This window comes from Trichechus manatus, unplaced genomic scaffold (genome assembly GCF_000243295.1).
Source record: "Trichechus manatus latirostris isolate Lorelei unplaced genomic scaffold, TriManLat1.0 scaffold00142, whole genome shotgun sequence".
Lineage (NCBI taxonomy): Eukaryota > Metazoa > Chordata > Mammalia > Sirenia > Trichechidae > Trichechus > Trichechus manatus.
Genome location: NW_004444078.1, coordinates 1,846,012 through 1,868,340, shown reverse-complemented (window position 1 = coordinate 1,868,340; position 22,329 = coordinate 1,846,012). Strand labels below are relative to the sequence as shown.

The 22,329-nt window shown below is 37.8% G+C and overlaps 2 protein-coding genes across 10 annotated transcripts in view; one reads left to right on the top strand and one right to left on the bottom strand.

Annotated features, from left to right (window-relative positions):
- The window catches only part of GLS (glutaminase), an 89,172-nt gene extending 70,992 nt beyond the window's left edge, over nt 1-18,180 (top strand). For all 9 annotated transcript variants that reach the window (XM_012558168.2, XM_023739860.1, XM_023739864.1 and 6 more), the window contains 4 exons: nt 9,557-9,618; nt 10,527-10,603; nt 10,707-10,770; nt 13,754-18,180. In XM_012558168.2, the coding sequence (XP_012413622.1) occupies nt 9,557-9,618; nt 10,527-10,603; nt 10,707-10,770; nt 13,754-13,910 (360 nt within the window). In that variant the 3' untranslated portion in view covers nt 13,911-18,180. The remainder of the gene's footprint in view (nt 1-9,556; nt 9,619-10,526; nt 10,604-10,706; nt 10,771-13,753) is intronic.
- A 2,496-nt stretch (nt 18,181-20,676) lies between these two features.
- The window catches only part of STAT1 (signal transducer and activator of transcription 1), a 44,554-nt gene continuing 42,901 nt past the window's right edge, over nt 20,677-22,329 (bottom strand). Inside the window, exon 22 of the mRNA XM_023739902.1 lies at nt 20,677-21,995. Within this exon, the coding sequence (XP_023595670.1) occupies nt 21,981-21,995 (15 nt within the window). The 3' untranslated portion in view covers nt 20,677-21,980. The remainder of the gene's footprint in view (nt 21,996-22,329) is intronic.

Sequence of the window (22,329 nt, the reverse complement as noted above, 5' to 3'; positions counted from 1 at the left end):
ACAGCATGGTGCTTCTGCCTAGAGCGCCATTTTGCCAGAACTCACTTTGCTTTATTTTTGAGGGTCTTAAAACTATCGTTTTTTCCAGCAGCTTCCTAAATTATATGCTGGAGACAACTTACCTGAATTTGAATAGTGAACAAATTACAATGGGTATAAAAGCACTTTGAAAGGTATAACACTATAGAAACATTAGCTATTGTTATCGAACCTGTTCTGTGCATGATCCGTAAAGCACACAGGTTGAACTCTTCACAATAGAACTGTGAAATCAACATTAAAAAATATAGAGAGTTAAATATGGCTCTCTGGAGACCAACGAAAATGAGGGGTTTTTTTGTTTGTTTTTAAATCAGTGCAATCAGTCAGGATATATTGTAGTTGAAATAACTATAGAATACTCATATCCATGGGTCTTAACTTTGTTGTAGTACAGTATTTAGGGCATGAATTAAAACCAAAATTTTATCTATATTGTTGCCAAAACTTTTCTCCGTTTTAAGATTTAATTTACACCAGACTATCTTTGAAATAATCTTTTTATTTCAATGGCCCTGATTTTTTTTAAAGTAATGTGTATGAGTATCTGATGACCAATTTCTCCTCTTTCTGTTTTATTCATCTTTGCTTTTAGGTCCTTTGACTTTTGGGGTTCTGATGTACCTTTTTTGTTATAATAAAAATAGTAAATAAACATGATGCTTTATCATGCTGGAAGTGTGGCACCTTTTCCTGTATCTGAACACACTAATATAATGAAAACTGATCTTCATGGAATTTTACAAATATTTGTTTAAGAGAGGAAGAAGAGCAGGAAGACAGTGAATGAGAAACTTTGACAGTTGTCAGTACAATACAAATACCCAGATCTACCACATGGAAAACAGTTTTGTTCTTTGAAGAAATAGCTGCCTTTGCCCTTGCTCATTTCTGTTTTCTGATTCGCTGCTTACTTCTTAATTAGGGATGCTGTTTGTCATACCACACAAAAATATTGTTAGCTGCTTTTATAATGAGGTAATAAAGGAGGAGTGCTTATGACCCCATTGTATCCCTTCAGACCTTTGATTGACATTTAGTGGAACATGAGCGACGGAGATAAGTTACTTGCTGCCAATATTGTAGCAGTCATATTTGGTTTTATTCACTTTAGCCCACAACTTCTAGAGATTTAAATACAAAAAATAAAGATAATATCTCTAACATTTTTCTATGTGTTGTTTGTGTCAATGATATAAAAACCTGAATCGTATGTTTTGTTCCCTGTTTTCTCTTCATTAAAACAAATATAAAACCAACAACGAAAACTTTTGGTTAAGCACCTCAGTAGAAAATTAGTATCTCTGATTTCCCTAAAGACAGTTTCGTAGTTGCATTTTTCTAATTTCCCATTACAACATATGTTCACATTGGTATTGTACTGTTGAGGAAGTCTCAGGTGTAAGGAAATTTCTTGGCTTGACAGATACTGGGTAGTGGTTGAGAGGACTGACCCTGGCGTCAGGCTGACTGGGCTTGCGTCATCGCTCCTCTGTTTGCTCCTCCACTTTCTAGCTTTGTTACCTTGTGCAAGTTATTTAAATACTCTAGACTTTAGTTTCCTATCCTTTGAATAATAATAACAGAGATGATTATACTTAACACACTTAGTCTGGGGAGAGTAGGTGATCGAGAAATATTAGGTGGTGGTGTAAATATATAATTCTCATTTTTTGTCTTCATTGGTTGTCAGATGTCTTTGATATGATTGTGACTTCTTAGTTTAAAAATAAGTGAAATTATTTCAGATTAATGTACTCCTTGAGAAATTCTGAAAATGGTATGCTTTGGAGAATTGATCACTTAGCCAATGGAGCAGAATGCAGAGTTTGGAGCTACCGTTTTGCGGTAGTATTTTTTTTAAGTGACTTTATAAAATAGAAGTTCTGTCTTTCAGAGTGAAATTTACTATTTGATTTATTCCTCTCTATTAAAATTACCATATGAGAACCATCTGCATTTATGTAGAAATTTGGAAATACAGTCATGAAATTACTGAATTGCTATTCCCATAAAGGATTTTCTCTAATTTTCTTATCGTATCAGTTTGGATTAGTTTTGCCTATATATAGTATGCTAATAACTGTCCCAATAAGTCATTAGAAAGCTTAGCAACGTGTGGACTCATACCCGTCTTAGACTGTCTCATCATAAAAGTGCTATAATTGTCTTTTACATATTCATACAAATATTAAAAAAGCTCAGGAGTAAATGTCTTTGGTCACATACTCGTACAGGTTTATTTTTCTACCCTTGTTAACTGCTGAGGCAGTTAATTTACATTTGCTAGCAACTTACAATTTTTCTTTAGCCTATAATAGGTTCATATTTTTTAACTTGATCTTAAAAAATATTTATGAAAGAAGGCCAAATGCTTATTTTCATTTAAAGACTATAAAAGGCCAAGTTGGAGCGAAGTTTTTAAAACAAAATCGGATCTGGAGTCATGATGGTTTATTTAACAGATGAAGAGTATCCATTCCATGGCAACAGCTACTGCAGTGAGCTGGAAACGAGAGAGCAGCTTATGTAAAACTGGAGGTGGCAGGAGCAGAAGGATGATTTTTCAGTTAGCTGCCTTTTTTTTCTTTCTTTTTTTTTAAATTAAAGCCCTTCCCAAAAGGCCTGAATTACTCTTTGTATGAAGACAAAAACTGAAGATGAAAAACAAGAGGAGCCACAGTTTTGCAGTTGCAAATAAAATAGTTGAAATAAAGTGAAATTAAAACCAATGATCTGTCCCTCCCTCCCTCTCTGTCCCTGCCTTCCTTCCTTCCGTCCTTTCTTTAAATATTTAGCAAAGGACCTTTATGGACTAAAGCGAAATTGCTGTTTAATCCTTTCATTTCCTTTTATCCTTTGGATAACAGTCTGAGATCTATTAAGGACTTGCAGCTTCGTGGTATAGTCGTACAGAAATGGCAATCCAGATACCGGAGTTCTATCCCAGCTCCATCACTAATTCATATGGGACCTTGAGTTAAGGCCCTTAATCACAATGGTAGTAATAAATAAAACATATCTATAAATATATTTTACTACCAGCCTGTCAAAGATGTTTAAAAACAATTATAACTTTAAAATGTTGAATTTTTTCAGTTATGCACTATGTAAATATAAAGTGGTATGATTATGTGATCCTATAATAGTTACTTATACAGAGTCAGGGCATTTGGGAGGAGGAGACAGAAGAGAAGTCATACAGTTCAATTTGTAAACAGATTCAAAAAGAATAGAGAATGGTAGGAGACTTAGACATGTCATGTTTTAGACTTACAGAACTCAGAATGTCCAGCTGCTTCTAGCTGCTTTGGAAAATGAGATTTTGATATGCCAAGTATGGAATCAACAGTGTTAAATGAACTGCTGTGAACTGTTAACATTTTTGTCCCACTGTTGTTATGACCTTGTACAAATAAACTAAGATAAGGTTGTCTGGTTCTAGCAAGTTCTGCCAAAGAGATTTGATAAGGAAAGTGTAGTAGTACTGGAAAATCTGCAACATGAAGTGAAAACTTCTAACATTTAAGTTGTAAATTGTTAGTGGCTACATGCCCAAGTGAAGTTTCTCCTTACTATGGTAGGCATACGCTAAACATCAGAGTCCTTAATTTATGTAGGTTAGTGTTGCTGTGTATGGTCTGTTTCTTTGTACTAAGGCATGATTCATTCCGAGTGATTCATCAAAATACAGTTTCCATGTCGCTGGCAGTCACTGTTAACTCATTATTTTCTGGACTTGGCCTTCTTGACAGGTATATTAAAATTAATTTAACTCAGCTATCTTTTGGGGAGTTAGAGGAATGAGCCTTGATCAAGGGTTAGCACACCTACATCCTTTGTTGGCTTGAGGTTGGATGGGCCATTTTACAGGGTGCTCCTCTACTTCAGTTTGTTTGCCGTGGTACTCATTTCCAAGGGCGTGTCAATTTAGTTGGAAATACTTGTGGAACTCTTCTTAACAGGCCAGGAAGAGGACTGTCCCTAAATTAAATAACACTCCATCTGCTGTCTCAAAATTGTTAAACCAATTTCACTTGCTTTCTTGGCATTCTATCCATAGCTCATTTCACAATTTATGCAAACCTTAAAAATACAAGTAGCTATTTGCTGGAGTTAAGAGGCATTTGTAGTTTTAATTTTAAATGGTGTCTGTTCACGTGCTAAGGAGCCCTGGTGGCGCAGTGGTTAAGTGAGTGCTCAGCTACTACCCGAAAAGTCGGAGGTTTTAAACCCACCAGCTGCTCCACGGGAGAAAGAAGCGGCAGTCTGCTTCTGGGAAGATTACAGCCTTGGAACCCCTATGGGGTAGTTCTACTCTGTCCTGTAGGGTCGCTATGAGTCAGAATCGACTCGATTGTAATGGGTTGGGTTTGGGTTTTAGCTAGCCTTTTGCTTTCATGGGAAGAATATGGAGCTTCCGTGTTACTCTGCAGTAACTTTTTTAAGGCAAGCTAATTTTCTTCCTCTGATTAATCACAAAGCCTTTGTACACGTTTTCTGATTTATTCTAATTTTAGATTTACCACTGAGCTTAAACATGCTTGTGAATAAAGTATTATTATACTTTGAATAAACTGATTATATTCTAAAATCAGCCTTTCTTGGGCTTTACTTGTCATTAGTAAGAAATTTTTTGTAGAACTTTGGATATATTGAATAATTAAATGACTAATACACACACATATAAATGAAATCTCAGTTCAGGTAGCTTGGTCTAATTCAGAATTTTAAAAATAATTGTAGTTCATGCATACAGTCTCTGAAACACATTAAGGATTTATTTCTTAGAAGGATTAATACACTTGAAAGAATAAACAGCATGTGTATTAACATATTAATGGTATGTACATCAGAATTCTGAATTTCTTGAGTAGAGGGGGAGATAAGATACATATATGTATACTGTGTGGTCATGTGTGTAGATAGTGCCATATGTGAGGTAAACAGGAGAAAGATTATTTCTAGGTTAAGAGATTGGAGTAGAGCTCACAGAGGAAAGAACAAGATAACTTTCAGGAAATCAGTAGTCTGTACTGTGGATTAGAAGGAGCAGAAAGTACATTCAGGGTTGTGGTGGACGTCTACTTGATGACTCCTCTCCTGGCTCATGCTGTCACAAGGCATTATGTGGTCAGCCAGCAACAAGCTGCATGGATAATGAATGCTGTGATGGCATGGTCTGGGAAAGTGTGGTAGCGAGGTAGGGGCTTGATAGCTAGGGCTTGAAGCATGGAAAGGATTTAATTAGGAATCTGGGTATTCTCAAAAGAAGAGAAAGAATAGACACTACGACAAAAACAAAGACAGTAAATAAGACCAGTTTGCTCTGTTGAGGTTGAGAAGGAAAGATACTTTAGCCAGAATGTAGAAACTTGAATATAAAGCTAAAGAATTTAAATTTTATCGGGAATGATTTTGCAGTTTCTTGACATTCCCGTTTTAGAAAACTTTCTGTGATAAAGCATGTTTTGAGAAGATGGCTAGAAGTATGTGGAAAAGTTTCGGAAGGTGTAAGAAAGACTATAAGCAGAGGCACCAATTAGGAGAATTGAATAAATTTGATAATGATATTTGAAAATTTAAAAGTTATGGGAGGTGGAAGAATTAATAATGGTTACAATTTAATCCCCAAATGGTGGTAAGAAGCTTTGGAGTAGAATATTCATTTAGTCAGTCAACAGATATTTAACAAACACCTATTATGTGTGCTAGACACTGGGGTTACAGTGGGAACACAAAAGACATGGACTCTGCCCTCACGGAGTTTACATTTAATGGAGGAAAAGAGACTGGAAACAAAGGTAAATCTTTTTATCAAAGAGAAGTAAAGCAGGGTAAGGGATAAAAAGTGATAAAAGAAAGAGAATTTTAGAATCTGTGAGATAACATTTGAGCAGAGACCTGAATGAAGTGAGGGAGGCATTGTCCTCACTACCTGGGGAGAGCATCCCCACAGTGGAACAGTAGGTCAGGGCTCTCTCTGTGTGGGAATGTGCTCCCTGTGAAGACCAGCAAGAAGACCTGATGGCTGGCATAGAGCAGCAAGACGAAGAGTGGTAGGGAATGACTTGCAAAATGTAATCAGGGAGCAGAGCATTTAGGTCTTGAAAGCTGTGGTAAAGAGTTTAAGTTCTGTTCTAGGTGTGATGGAAAGCCACTGGAGTGACATGACCTGTGTTTTTTAAAAGATCCCTGTGACAGCTGAGTAGAGCAAGAGGATTAGTTAGGTGGCTACTGCAGTGCTCTAGGTGAGATAAAGCGGTAGCTCAGATTAGGTCTATGTTGTTAGCTGCAGTCAGGTCGGCCACGACTCAGGGTGATCCCATGCACCACAGACTGTTGTGGTCAGTAGGGTTTTCACTGGCTGATTTTCAGAAGTAGATCTCTAAGCCTTTCTTCCTACTCTATCTTAGTCTGGAAGCTCCACTGAAACTTGTTCAGCATTATAGCAACACACAAGCTTTCACTGACAGAGGGCAGTGGCTGTGCTTGAGGTGCATTGGCCAGGAATCAAACCTAGTCTCCCATAAGGTGAGAATTCTACCTCTGAACCACCAGGTGAGGCCTAGGGAAGTGGTGAGATTCCAAATATATTTTGGAGGTAGAACTAACAGGATTTGTTGATGAGCTAGATGTGGGCTATATAGGTTGTGAAAGAAAGAAGAGAATCAAGTACTACCAACAGGGTCTATATAGTGGGTTTGTGTGAATTAGAAAAAGCTAACTCCCCTCTGGGGGCAAGCAGATCCTCTCAGCACCTGTGTGTGAAGAAGGCGGCTCCCTTCCTCCCAGCAAATGGCACCTGGGTGCTAAGACACCATAGGTTCGTGAGAGGAGCTGGGAGTGGGCACCCCTATTTGGCCCTGTGGCTGGGCATCTTTGTGTAGGGCTCAAACCAGTACAGTCAAACACAGCAGCCCTGGATTACTCCTGAGGTCATAGCCTGGGCAACTGGGTGAATTGTAGTGCCATCCCAAAATGAGGGAGACTGAAAGAGGAGTTAATGGGGCATGGGGGAAGGTGGTGGAAATCAAGTTTTGGACATGATAAGTATGAGATGTCTAGTAAACATCCTGGAGTGATGTCCAGATGGCAGAGGGTTAGGTCTGGAGCTGGGGTGGGGAGTGGTCAGGGCTGCAGAGAGATCTCTTATTTTTGAGTTTGTCAAGCTCTAGTTTGACAAGGAAGGTTGAGCCTAAGGTTCGGAATGGGATTTAGATTAAAGATGTAGATTGAGTAGTCATCCTGCCTAGAGGAATGTATGAAACCTTTGAGAGAAGTTATGTTGAAACACAAGAAGGATGAAGACTGGCAGTGGAAAATGGGAGATGAATATGCAAAGCAACATAAACAGGAAGATCAAGTAATACGGATTCATGGAAGACGAGGCATGAGAGAGGATGGAGAGTGTTGGAGAGATCAGAAAATTGGTTTAGAAAGGGTACTGGACTTTGGTTTTCGGGAAGTTGTAGGTGTTTGAGAGTACTATTTAAAGATAATGGTGAATTTGTAGGGAATTAAAAATATAAACTACTTTTAGAAAATAATGCACACTGAAAGGGGGAACAGTAGGATCAAATGTTGGTTTTTCAAAATAGGACAAAGTTATATCTGTATTAAGGCAGCAATGAGGGAACCAGTGAAGGAGGGAAAAGTTGAAAATGTTAGAAACAAAGGGGATAGTGAGGGAACATAGTTAAGGGATCTGGGGATATATGTTTGAGGCAGTAGGTAAAGAAGTCTCAGGAATGAGGAAGGATAACTTTTTGCTTTGAGGCTTGGAGGGAAGGAAGAGAAAATAGGTATTAAAAGCAGTTATTTTGCATAAGAGTATGGAGAGAGATGAGAACCAATTTTTATCACCTGGATTAGTGATTCATAATCCAGAAGGGTGCATCTTACCATCACCTCAGGAATTTTTTTCCAACTACTGTATATGTTTGCCTTTTCTCTGTAAAATGTACCAAACTGAGGGGTGGGAGTAGAACTGGGATTGGGAGGACACGCACACACGCGCACACACACAATTTAGAACATTCTGGGTAATTCCATTAAGCTCCTCCTCCACCTCCACTGAGAAAACTGTCTGGACTGTTAGGGTTAGCAGGGTGCCGAGTACAGAGTGCAGGCTGGGCAGGAGGAGTAAAGGGTAGCTGGAAGGGAAACTGGTGGACTGAAGGAGTAAGGTTTTTTGAAGTGTGATCCATGTCATAGCCAGTATCAACAATAATAATAGTGAGTGGTAGTAATGTTTTTGGGGGTGTGCTCAGCTAGTTCCACAGGTTCCTGTACTGCAGAACTTTACAGAGCATTTCATGAATCTTCAAGAAAAGAATTTAGTATTTTAGAAACATCTAACCACAGGACCTTTTTTTCATGAAGCATCTTGAGGGCTAGTTTCTGGGGAACACATTTTGGAAATGCTGGAGTAGAGTAGAGCAGTGGTCAGTTCCAGTGAGATTTAAAAGTTGACAGGTGGGAAAGGGCAAGCTACAGTGGGAAGGGAGATGTCCAGGTTAAAATCTTGGGAGTGTAGCCCCAGGGTGGTGGCTTTGTTGATGGATAGCTGGGTTACTTTCCATCCCTCCAATTAAACTTTATTTCTGTTTTCTAACATTTGAGTCCAGTATCAGTTGGGTCACCATTATGAATGTTGAATTTGCAAAGTGTAAGAGACGAAAGTGGGAATTTATGAAGTATTTACATTGTATGATTAATAGCTTAGTTTCTCATAAACAGCTGGATGAAGTCTTTATGAAACAGACCAAAATCTGAAAACCTTCAGGATAATTACCTTTTTGCTTAAAAAAAAAAAAACAAATAAAAACCAGGAAAGCAGAAAAGTGGATAATTGTCAAAAGCAGTTATACCTTGAAGTCTTGGCAAACTCAATCAATGGCAGTGACTTAGTATTTTGGGAGTTTACCCACCTTTTGAGCATATGTAGTGTCAGAGTCTCTGAGAATGCCCCAATTTGTATATCATGGTCATTGAACCAAAGATCATCTTTCCAGTGAACCACAGCCCTATTAATTCTGCAGGTTGTCTCAATATTCAGATTTCCAAAGAAGCGAGTGATGAGTACAGTGAATGCTGGCAGGGATTAGACATTTATATACCATGATTTAGTTTTTAATGATGTGAGTTTTTATCAGTGTGTGAACTTGCTCTCAGTATTGAGATACTAGAAAGGAAGTGTTCTAAGCAATTTTCAGTATCTGCAGCTGTGTGTTTCACAGGTTGCAAGTTTCCATGCTTTTGTCCCAACTGACATTCCATTCCTTCCTTCATGTATCTTATCCTTCCTGTTGAATATTCCCTCACAACCCCCTATTAAAGAAGGAAAATGTTGTCTCCCACGTGCATTCTTTTGGTTGAGTGTACTCATGAAACCCTTTTCCATGTGGTCCAGCTAAAGTGTTCAAAGCACATGGGAGACCACTTACCAGTGACAGCTGTACATTCTCTGTATTTACTTTCCCCTGTGGATGCCTAAACTTTCTTTTCTTCACAGGTAAAGTCAGTGATAAACCTTCTGTTTGCGGCATACACTGGAGATGTGTCTGCACTCCGAAGGTATGCCAACAGGGTGGGGCAGCACGTGGTTTACAGATGTGGATGAAGTTGCTTCTGAGCAAGCAGCCATGTGAAGGCTATCTAAGGTTTCACTTCCATTTCCCCGGAATAGAAACGACCTGAACAAAATTTACCTTAAATCTCCACTGCCAGAGCCTTAGGCTTGCTGTTCAGTCTTGGCCTTTTCTACTTATGAAAAGCCTCACCCTCTGTTTTCCCAAATGGTTAACTGTTTAGTTTGGCTAATAAGTATTCATATTTTACTGGAACTGGACAATGCCATCTCAACTCCCAGCCACCTTTACCTGCCCTCACCTTTGGGGGAGGGGAACGGGTATGTGGCGTCCTGCAGATCACCAGGGTTAGAAAGGCCGTATAGAACTGTATGCTTAACTTAGGTCTCTAGCATACAGTCGCAACTGATCTTTACAGTGGAAAAAATGTCTAAATTACTACCTTTGCTTTAAAATCTCATTTGTAGTTCTTGTAAATGATAGACTGTAAAATGTTAAGTAACAGTTTGTGAAAGCACACAACTTTGGTGTTAGTTTCTTGCCCTTCTAAGACATAAATAATCTTCAGTACAATTGTGCCACTATTCTTGACTCAGTAACATAATGAAGCTTAAGAGATGATTGTTTCACTTCTTTCCCCAAAAAACAAAGCTAAGAGAGGTGAAATGGCATTTTACCTGGTAAATACTCAAAATACTTGATGCAGAGGTCTGACATGTATGATTAGGAATTTGGATTAGGTATTTGAGGACTAGATTAAATTTGGAGTGTGTGAGCCAGCCTCGTGAAGGATGGCAGCTGTCTGACAGGCCCTTAGGTTCATCTGATGGAGTAAAGGTTACAAGTGCTAATCAAATCTATGTATAATGAATAGCTATGCTCACAAATTTTCAGGTTTGCTTTGTCAGCCATGGACATGGAACAGCGAGACTATGATTCCAGAACAGCACTCCACGTAGCTGCTGCAGAGGGTAATATGGGAACCATTACCACTCATCTTTTTTTTTTTTTCCTTTTCCCCAGACTTAATTTCTACTCAATACTAAAATCTGCTTGTTTCTGTTTTGGATATAGGTCATGTTGAAGTTGTTAAATTTTTGCTGGAAGCCTGCAAAGTAAATCCTTTCCCCAAGGATAGGTGAGTACTTATGGTTACCTTCTAACATCTAATTGGCAAGTCACTATTTTATTATAGTTATAATATTTGAGTGATGGTATATTTCAATTTATTATGTGTATATCAGAGATATTCTTGAAGCTGTTATGGTGACTTAACAAAGGCAACAAACAAAACCTTGCTTCTGCTGGGTAAATCATTCTCTCCCATATCCTATTTCTAAGGATGGCCTCTTAGAATTTTGCAGGTTAGTTTGACTGTCAGTCAATACATTGTATGAAGAAAACAATGCTTTTTGCTTGGAAAGAGAAAATAGGAATTTTGTCCTCATGGAGCTTTTAACCATACAGGGTAGATCAGATAAACACAGGAACATATAAAAAATGTAAGAAAATTACTGTTACTGAACTCTAAAATGAATATATTGGAGTTTGTTGGAATTCCTGGATTTGGGTGGAATCTGTCTTCAACATCTTTGTAGAAGCTGAATTTTAATCAGTGCTTTGGGGATAAGATTTGAAGTCACAGGAAGAAAAGGATATTCTATCTATAGTGGGAGAAATCTGCTTGGAATATACTCTGCTCCTCTTCTCTCCCTCCTGGTCCATATGGCAAACTGCTGTTCATCCTGCAGTAAATGCTATTTGCAAAGCAACAGTGAAGGGAGGCATAAGAATATAGCTTACTTATATACATATAGACTTAAGTAAATTCTATACTCATATATTCACATGTTATATAACTGGAGTAGAACAGATGAATAAGGAGAAATAAAGGTTTAAAAAATGGAAAGAAAAAATACTTGATATGTATGATTAGGAGTTTGGATTCAGTATTCGAAGACTGGGAGCTGCATTAAGTTTGGAGCAAGTTGATTACTGCCGAGCAATTAGATCTTTGTTTTCTAAACCAAATCAGCTGCCTCCAAGTTGACTTCAACTCTGGTGACCCCATGTGTGTCAGAGTAGAACTGTGCTCCATAGGGTGTTCAGTGGCTGCTTTTTCAGAAATAGATCACCAAGCCTTTCTTCTGAGCACCTCTCATTGGACTGGAACCTCCAACCTTTCCATTAGCAGCCAGGCGCATTAACTGTTTGTACCACCCAGTGACTCCTCCTGTTTACTAAGCTTTCTTTACTTCTTTTTTTTTTTTTTTAGTTTTATAATTCAGCTTGGAAGAAATACAAAAAAAGTTATCATGTTAGTGTCTGAAAACTGTTAGCAGTTTTATAAGTATGGTAACACTTTATCTAACTTTATTCCTAGTTGTTTAAAAGCATTATGATCAAAATGGTCTTTATTGGCAGTATTCTAAAACTTCCTGTTAGATTGACAATCCTTTCTTTTATCTTCAAATACAATGCCCACACCAGCTCTTTGTAGAGCAAGAAACTGAAATGTTTTATTTTTCCTTCTGAGCTTCTAATCCCAGCTAAAACACGATTTAACACATGGTGGAAATATTTACTGTGCTTTGTTTATCTAAGGATTGATTTCCTTCCCTAAATTGGCCTCTAGGAATGTGGAAGTAGAGGTACCCAGCTGAGATGCAAACGTTAGCTACATAACTTGGTAACTGGGTATTCAAGAATTATAGAATGGACGCCAGAAACCCAAGACAACTCTTCTATTTCACAGAATCAGTGTCTCCTGAAATTATAAAATAGGCTTGAGCAAAATTACTGTGTTCTTTAAAGTTGACATTTTGCATTATTTCATAGAAGAGTTGTAACAAAAAAATATAACTTGCAGTTAACATTAAATTTTTCCGTAATTACATGCTACAGATGATGACTGAAAAGTATCTTCTCCCACTTTCCCACCCCCTTACTCCCCCATTTAGGGCCACTGACTCCCCATATTATGAAGCCCTATATAGAAGTAAAAACCACCTTAATTCAACTGTTTTCGAGAAACACACAGATACATGTAAAGTGTTACTTACCTGATTTTAAAAATTAAAAACAGGCTACCAAACTTTATCCAAAAATATTAAAAAAAAAAAAGGCTATTTAAAAAATCTTCCAGTTCCATATTGTGACCCCAGTTAAGAGGGTAGCAGGTTAAGGACAGAGATGGAAAGGAATAATGTCCAAGAATGGAAAGAAGGCAAAAACCAGAAGAAAGGTGATGAGAATGGCACATGCAAAAAATGGAGTAAGATTGGCAACTATGGAGAAGTTAAACAGAGAGAGCGAGCGGGAAGAGAGGCTTAACAGTCAGACATTAGGGATCTAGTTATCATACCCTGTCATTTATTTGGGTTGTGAATTTTATAGTGCTGTCTCCTCTTAGTGATGTCTTTCAAAAGGCTAATTAGCTGATTAACCACTGTTGGCAGCTCTTCATTTCTTCTTTATCCTTCAATTTTCAACTACATCACTCTGAATAGCATGGCCCCAGAAGCACACTTACTATGGGAAGGGCATTTTTCTTTGGTTGTGCAGTGGTCCAACCGAGCCCACGGGTTCCAGTCCTTTACCAGAGATGATTAAAACGTCCGTTCCTCTATGGCGGATCTTGTTCCTCCAATGTATGTCTGAGCCCTAATGAGGTCATGGTTATTTCCAGATTTCTGAGGTTTTGACTTTAAATTGACAGGAACACAATTTTTTTGTCAAAGGCTAGGTTAATAGATGTTATATACCTGAATTTTCATTTAAAAAGAGAGACTGGGGCCTTTTCATGAAATCAAAATTTAAGATTACTAGAGTCATCTGTCAACACTAGAACTTCCCTTACAAATGTCCTCTCCGTGAGCATTTAGACATGTAAACAAGATCCTTCCATAGATTTTTTTTCTTTCTCCCCATATCCCAACTTGTCTCTGAGACCACTTTTTGAATTATAAATCCCTTTCTGCATTTCTGCTATTAATTTTATTTGTAATATTGCTAAAAGGAGTACATTTTGAATGTACATTTAACCTGCATTTAAAATCTACAGATGTTTGATCATCTTCTTTGTACAGAAATTACCAATCGGTGCTGTGCTCCTTGTTTAGGTGGAATAACACTCCTATGGATGAAGCACTGCACTTTGGACACCATGATGTATTTAAAATCCTCCAGGAATACCAAGTCCAGTACACACCTCAAGGAGATTCTGACAATGGAAAGGAAAATCAAACCGTCCATAAGAATCTTGATGGATTGTTATAACGGTCTTAATCCCAAGATTTAAATCACTTACCTATTTAATTGTGGAAAATGATTATTAAGAATGAACGTGTGTATTTCTATCTGGTAGGGATGTATATTTTACGACATTTGTCATTTCAGTGTTACTGGTGTTTTCTTCACACTGTTACGCACAGGACAAATCTGATCTCTTTGGAAAAAAATAGAAATAAAACAATCTTCCTCCATAATGTGAGCAATATTTACCTCGTGCATTGTACAATTTGATGTAAAAGAAATAGTTACCAACGCTAGCTTAACTGTGCGGTCTTCATGATTTTTTGCGTGTTTTGTGAACTTTCAGTTTATGGTGATGATCTGCTGATATGCATTTATAAATTAAGCTCTGTCCAAAAGGATCAAGGCTGCCTTTAGAAACAAACAGTGTGATTTTTCAAGACTTCAAATATAGATTTAGTTTGAGTTTTGAACAACTGTACACACTTAGGGTTGTGTGTTTAAAATGTCTCCTATCACCCTAGCTTCATAACGTGACTCTTCAAAGATTATATTAGTTAACAACTGTTAGTAGGATAGACCAGTCGTGATTAGACTTTATCAGGGAATCTGTTTAAGATATGTTTGGCGACCAAAACGTGTGAATGTAGTTACAATACGTTTGAAAATTTTTCCTTTTTCTATATCCCCTTAGTCCAGCCTCTTTTCCCAGACATTTAGCTACTTGCCTGTTCCTTTAGCTGGGAAAGTGGAGCTGGCATACTATGCAGTCTTCATGTTTTCCACAGTAACTCAGAAAATGCCTCATATGTTTGGCATAGAGCTATAACTACACCATTTGTCTATAGAAGATGAAGCAGAGACAAATTACTAAGCCTAGTACAAATCAAATTCATCAGTCTTAACAGTGAAAGGATGTGCTACTTTAAGAAGGTATTTTTCAGCTTCTAGAATTCAGAAATGCTCTAAGCTACCAAAGTTATTCTGATGGTATGGGAACTGCTGCCAGTAACATTTGTTTTTAAGTCTGTCATTAAAAGTCTGTATCAAGGTATCTGTTTTCTCTGGGGGACCACTAGATCACCCCAGTTTTCTTCTGATTCCCTACTGTGTGATTTTTGGTGGGCTCTATAATACTAAGAAGAGGCCATTTCATTTTAAATTGAGACTTATCACTTCTTTGTGCATGATTAATTTGGAAAGTAGATAAGAGAGACTCCAAAAATGAAAGAACAGAATTGCTAGGAACTGCACAGATACTCTATCATATCATACCTCAAAAGAGACAGAGGTATGTTAATGAGGATTTCAGATTTTAAGCACACATGTACACTCACACAAATGGACTTCTTTGAAGCTGTGTTAAAGTGAAATGAATAGAATCCTCAACTACATGAATGCTAGTGATTACAACATTAATATAGAAATTTCCTGATTTTTTTCTCTGTCAGCACATATTGCTGCTCCCAAGCTTTATCATGCCCAGTGGTACCTTATATACTCCAGCCAGCCTCCAGGGGTTTGGATTTTTACTTCCAATCTAAGTCAGTGGTTTAGACCATCTTCCTCCCAGTACCTAGATAGTAGCTCCTTTGGTGGAACTGTGGCCAGTGTTCTTTAACTGAGCTGTATTAGGCATGAAGACCATTCCCACGTGCACACTTCTGTGGGGAGGGCAGAGGGTGGGCCACCAGCTTGGCTGCTGCTTTCCTGCCCCACAGATCTATCATGCCATGCAGAGCGGAGGCACAGGAGGCATAAGCCCCCCCCACCCCGCAAATATATTATGAAAGATATATTTTTAATTGAAAACTGGAATACCTTTGCTCAAACAGCAGCCTGCTTTGTGTGATTAAGATGGAAAATTAAGATGGTTCACTTGTGTGACTTGATTACCACTGACTATGAGACTTAATAAAAATATAGTAAATAATAATAATAAAAATAGTTCTATTATTTCGGATCAAGGAGAGTTTTCATTTTTTTCTCAGATCAAAACTATTTTTTAAAATCTTTGTGGTTTAGCTAAATGTGCCCTGATTTACCCCTGATGTTATTTTATGACTGTACACTGGTTTCTGCTCTGGCTGTTCGCTGTTGGCTGGTAATAGCGAGTGCGTTTGGTTTAAATGCTTGTTGACTGTGCTGCTAACTGCTGCCATCAATATAATACTCCAAAGATCTTTCTGTTTTGGTTTTAGGATCACGTGTGCTTTTTACGTATCATGAGAATTCTATACGGTCAGGTTAATTTAAAGCTTTGTATACACTTGTTTTTGCTGATCTTGGTTCTAATGAACTCACCTTTGGGTGTGACATGCTGTACCCTATCAACCCCATGCTGCCCTTATCTGCAGAGCTTGATTGGCAATTGACCATTTGACACTGTTGTCTGTCTGGCAGTGACTGACCTGATGTTGGATTTAGGTTCTTCCTGGGGCTTACACAGCTATGAATGTATTTGCTTCCAGAACTTCCCATAAGTGAATCTAATCTTAAAACTATAAGTTCTACGTATTCTGAAATTGGGAAATATTTATTTTAAATGAAATCAGGTAGTATTGCTTTTTACAGCACAATAAATACATGTATCAAAAAACTGTGTGAGTAGTTAATTTTCTTCATATAACCAAGGTTTTCTCCTATGTCGGTGGGATGGGAACTCCGTGAGCCACGTCTAGTTGGTTCAAATTAAGAAACCATTTCTAATGCCTGCTTTGAGCCAAGTACCATGTAAAGTGTCAAGTGGAGGTGCTACAATGATTAAGACAAGAATCCTGTAAGGAGTTCACCCTTGAAGAGGAGAGGATGGGTAGGCACACTTCTAGTCCCCAAGAAGCTAACACTACCCTTTTACAGTGAGGAAGTGTTCAGTTAATGTTGAATGGAATCGTTAAACCTATGTCCTTCCTTCCATAGCAGTGGTTCTAATGAGAGGAGAGGTTACATTCACAAAGCCTGGCCATCTATCTGGGGAGATGACTTAGTGTTGCCACACTAGGATATGAGTTGGACCAGCTGGCAAACCTCAGCTCCCACTTGCTTCATTTATGTGTGCAAATGGCATTCATTTCCAGTGCCAGAAATCCCTGGTTCCAACGCACTCGGCACTCTTTCATTTCACGTTTAGTTAGCGTACAGTTTTCTAACATCGATGAAGTCCATAAATAACATGGCTGTTCTATTTTCATCTGTCAAAGCTGTTTATCACAAAGTAATCTGCTCTGCTATAGAAGTCTAGTGTTACGCTGCCCATATTACTGACATTTTAGAACTGGAAGAGACCTTAGAAATTCTCTAATCTAATCCCATTCATTTTTATAGATGCAGCTGAGACCCAAGAGTGGGCTGTGATACAGAAGTCTTCCTCCCATGCTGCCTACATCCTGCACCATCCTGTGCCCTCCATGGACACATTAGCTACATGCTGATTAGCTAAGACTTCGCCTCGGCAGGGTTTTAAAGAGACAGAAATACTACATATATAGTCAACTTCAGCGATACATATATCCACCCACAGATAGAAGCATGACATCACTGCAGGGGAAACAAACGCATGAATAATGCCAAGGAGTGATAAATGAAGTTACATTTATTCCTGACACAACAAGATCATTCTATTTTGGGGGGATTTTTTTTAAGGGAGTGGGATAATTTTCCTAATTTCACTTGCTAATTCTTATAGTAAAATGAATAAATTCATAAATGATAAATCAGTCAGTGTAGGGAAGCAGTCCATGAGTTTGTTAGAGATTAGGTGGCACTTAAAAAAGGCTTTTTGGGAAAGGGGGATTTTACAGTTAAATATGGAAAGGATGTGATTTACTAGAGAAGATATGTGTTTTGAGATGAAAAGGATTAGAAAATTAAAGCTGTTATAAAAAATAGTAAGTTAAAACAACTGCAGAGAAGGCATTAAAGGCAAAGATGAGTTTTATTTCCGTTCTGAAGGCTAACAGCACAGCCCTAACCTGATTCCAGGCAGCTGTGTGCCCCATCCCCACAGCTCCCTGCCTCTCCAAAGAGTCGATAAAGAGCCTGCTAGAAGGTGAGCCAGACAAGCAGTCATAACAGCAAAAGAATATCAAGACTGCTTCATTCATGTACAAGAAGGGAACGGCTGAAAACAGATACCAACAACTGAGTATTAAAGTGGTGTAATACCATTAATGGAGTATTAGAGAATAATTTGTAGTTTGATAATATGTACGTGACAGCTTTCTACCTTTTAGGTATCTATACACAATTTAAATTTAGTAAGTTTAAAATTGCTAAGTATGGACTTTTTTTTTTTCCCCCAGTTAGGTAAGTATTTAATTTCTCAACAGTTACAGCAAACACATAACCCTAAGTTAGTTCACCCAAATTTGGAAGCTGAATATTATTGAGTCAGTATCATTTAGGAACTCTATATAAAGTAGTCTTAGAAGGCTCTAAAAACAATATTATCTTCAGCCTTTCTGAAACTGGCATAAGGGCCATTTTTTGAAATTGCGTGTATTTTAATATGATATTTAAATCATTCATAGCTTTTGGCTATGTATACTTTACAAAATCTTAAGTTTTAATAAGTCAGGTATTGCACTAGAACATATGATCCAGTATCTCAGAACATCTTACCAGAATGTAAGTTCATGACACCAGGGATCTTTGTCTGTTTTTGTTTACCAGTGTTTTCCAAACATCTAGAATAGTGCCAGGCTCACAGCAGGTGCTCAATGTATGTATGATGAAAGAATGAATGAAAGAACGAATCTTAACCAAAAGAAGCCAGTCAAGGAAACAGCTGTTATTTTGGGAACAACATCCCAGTTTAAAGGGTAGGTCCAAGAGTTTCTAAAACAATTACTAGCTTTTTCCTGCGCTTTCTCTGGAGTGGTCATATGTGACAGCAGGACTGCTTTGTTCATTAAGACTTGTCTCATATTTCACTTTAGTTTACAGGCAATAAATAAATTTTGCTCACTTAGTGCCACCTCAGAAAACTCTCTCCTTACTAAGGAGAGATTTGTCCCAAGAGGTACATATAAACTCTATGCCTTTAAAACACCCTACAAACTATACCAGAAATACTCTTAAAACACATAAGCATTCCTAAGCCAGATCTACTCAGTTACTTCTTATATTGATCAATTATATAAGAATCTAATGTATGATACACTTAACTTTCTGGAGAAATATAGCTCTCGAACTGTTTATTATAAAGAAATTTCATGTTCCATAGATGCAGATACTGCAGAAATGGAGATAAGAATGATTGTATTTGTTATGATGTCAGAATTCAAGCCTATGCTTCTGTTCCCTGAGACTTCTTCAAACCAAGTGAAGTCTAACTTGCCCACTGCTTTTTGGTGTTATGTCTTATACTATTTTTTTTCAGCACACAATGCTTTTTACTTTAAGAAGTGCATAGCTTTCTAGCTTACGATGTCTTTGGAGAAAAATGGCACCTCTTTTGTGTGAGTGCAGTAACTTCTCAGAAATAACTCATCCAATCATGGATTACGGACGTCAGATGATTGCTCTGGAGACAAGACAGAGTCCCACTTAACAGATACTTAAAAGATACTGGCAGTGCCTAAATTAATTTCAGAGCAAGTGCCAAATTATTTGTGCATTTGCGGGTAACTGGTCACCAAGACCAAAGTCCTTTTTTTGGTTTACTTTTTATGGCACCACTTACAGCTTGTTCCAATAATGTGTCTCCTATGCGCTCCTCCATTGATGTGTTTTAGTTTAGTATAGCAATTCTGATGACAAGCAGGGTAGGAAAGGGCAATGTTTAGGAAAACGCTATTGTTAAATGAAGACTGATATATTTCTGTACTGAATCATAAGTAACAATAAATGAGAAAAACATTAAACCTATACATGATGGCAGTAACTTTTAAAATCTTTACAGCAAGTAAGAGACTAACATTGGAATTTTAACCCTTCTTAAAGTCTCTTGGCTAGTGCAGTAAAATAAAACTGTATCAATCTTTCTCAAAGGGCAAAACTACAACAAACCGTTCAATAGCAGCCATCGGAAATGATATGTATTTTTAAATGTTATCTTCTGTTTCTTCATCACTTCAATTTAAAAGGTCAACCCAAACCCTGTAAGATTCATGTCATTTTACATAAAAACTGAGAGGAGGCTTTAATTTGTGTACAGAAACAAGTACCACGTGCATATCACATTTAATGCAACACATATATATCAGCTTTAATTTTAAAATAGATTTAAAGAAAACTTTATCACCACTAAAGAAAAATACAGCATACACATTATAGCACAGTTGTGGTGGTGACAGTGGAAAAACAAGCTGCAGCCACACAGAAGACAGTCTGTCAAGGTATCTGGGAGAACCCTGTCAAACCCACCCTCCAAACCCGTTTTTTGTCTCAGTGTTAATGAAGCAAGAATGTAAGTAACACAGTAAACTTGACATCCATTCAAAGAAGTATCCGGAAAAAGCGCAGGAGAGATAATGGGACATTTGCAAATGTATTTGTGAGAAAAACACATTTATCATTGAAAAATAGGCAGTTCTCGATGCCATTACACAGGACATGGATTTTAAAATTATTTGATTTGCATATTATCTCTGCCTAGTGATTCGGGTTGTCAGTTATTATTTTTCCTTCTGAATTTGAAAATAATAAAATTATATTTTACAGCTAATAGACTAAAACCAAACCCAATGTCATGGAGTCGATTCCGACTCGTAGCGACCCTACAGGACAGAGTAGAACTGCCCCATAGGGGTTCCAAAGCTGTAAAGCTTCATGGAAGCAGACTGCCACATCTTTCTCCCGCAGAGTGGCTGGTGGGTTCGAACCTCCAACCTTTTGCTTAGCAGCTGAGCTATTAACGCCTGCACCACCAGGGCTCCAACAGACTAAATACCAACTAATAACAACATAGACTAATCCATTTAGAAATCATGAATTAAATCTCTGAGTTTATCTGCACCTGCTACTAATTTTCCGACTCACAGCGACCCTATAGGACAGAGTAGGACTTTCCCATGGGGTTTCCAAAGCTGTAATTTTTATGGAAGCCCACCGCCACATCGTTCTCTTGCAGAACGGCTCACGGCTTCAAATTACTGACCTTTCAGTTAGTAGCTGAGCGTGTAACCACTGTACTACCAATTAACTCTATGGCAACAAGTTTTTATTACTAATTTTAGCTTTTTGAAAAAATAATGTGTTTTATCTTATTTAATGTTTAATATTTAATAGCCTTGCTCTCTTGATAGAACTGGAAAGACAATTTCATTTACTAGTGACCATGATGAAGACAGAGAATACAGTCAGCTTTGGATATTAAAGTTTAAACAAAAACACTACTCATGAATTTGGACAATGTACTTCCTTCTATTGATACTAATCAGTATCTTAAAACCATAACAAACATAATTCTCCCAACAAAGCTAATTCTCCCAAGAGAGATAAAATTTGTGTTTAATTTTAAATGGCCAGAATGGAAGATGCGATGAAATAAAGAACACGAATTTTTTCCTTTTGCCCAGATGTGGGATAACTATCTTCAATAAACTGTGTGTATAATTTTATATATACTTGGCTTTGAATTCTTTTATAGGTACACCACTGGATAACTTCCAGCCGTATTTATGACAGAGAACAATCTGATTGCATAAAATAAAAATTCTTCAGAATAGAAATGTACCATTTCTACATCAAGAAGTTCCCTAAGTAACCGTGTGATCTATCCAACAACCTGTAACAGCTGGGTGCTGACTTTACGCACAGCATTTGCTAGAGGTTGCTAAACCTCTCGCCTTTTCCAAAGACTCTCATTCTAGTTCTGATGCTTTGGGTCTATCTGGATGTTTTCCATTTGCAAAACCCACTCTGTGGGAGAGTGTCTTTAAATTTTACCTTCAGTAAGATTCAGGAGGCCCTTCAGAACAACAGACGGTTCTGACTGAGGGAAAATCCACTTGCTATCAAAAACTTGCAGCGTATTTGTTGGCCTTTCCTTCATTTTCCTAGAAACATAGGATGTGAAGAAACAGAGTAGCAGGAGGGAATCACAGACGAAAGGGAAAAATATTGCCAGAGAAGATGAGAAAAATCCATGCTCTATACTGCGTTCATCTGAAAAAAGATAAAATGTGGTTAGGTTTATTACACTGACTTTGTGAAATGCAGATTGGTATATTTAACATCACTTGTCCATTCAAATGATGGAGCAGTAGAAAGACGTTTCTAATAGCAATAAACACAGAATTCGAGGGTCTTCAGCCTGTACTATCCATTTTCCTGGCCTAATCCATGACCTTTCATACCACCTAAGCTGACAAAGATTATTACTGTGCAGCGTGCTGGCTTAATTTTGTGAACTCATCCAGGCTCTATAAAGCTTTTTGCTGTTATGCAAGTCTGGCGACAGCAACGTGGCAAATCTGCTCATGCAAAACAAGGATGAGGC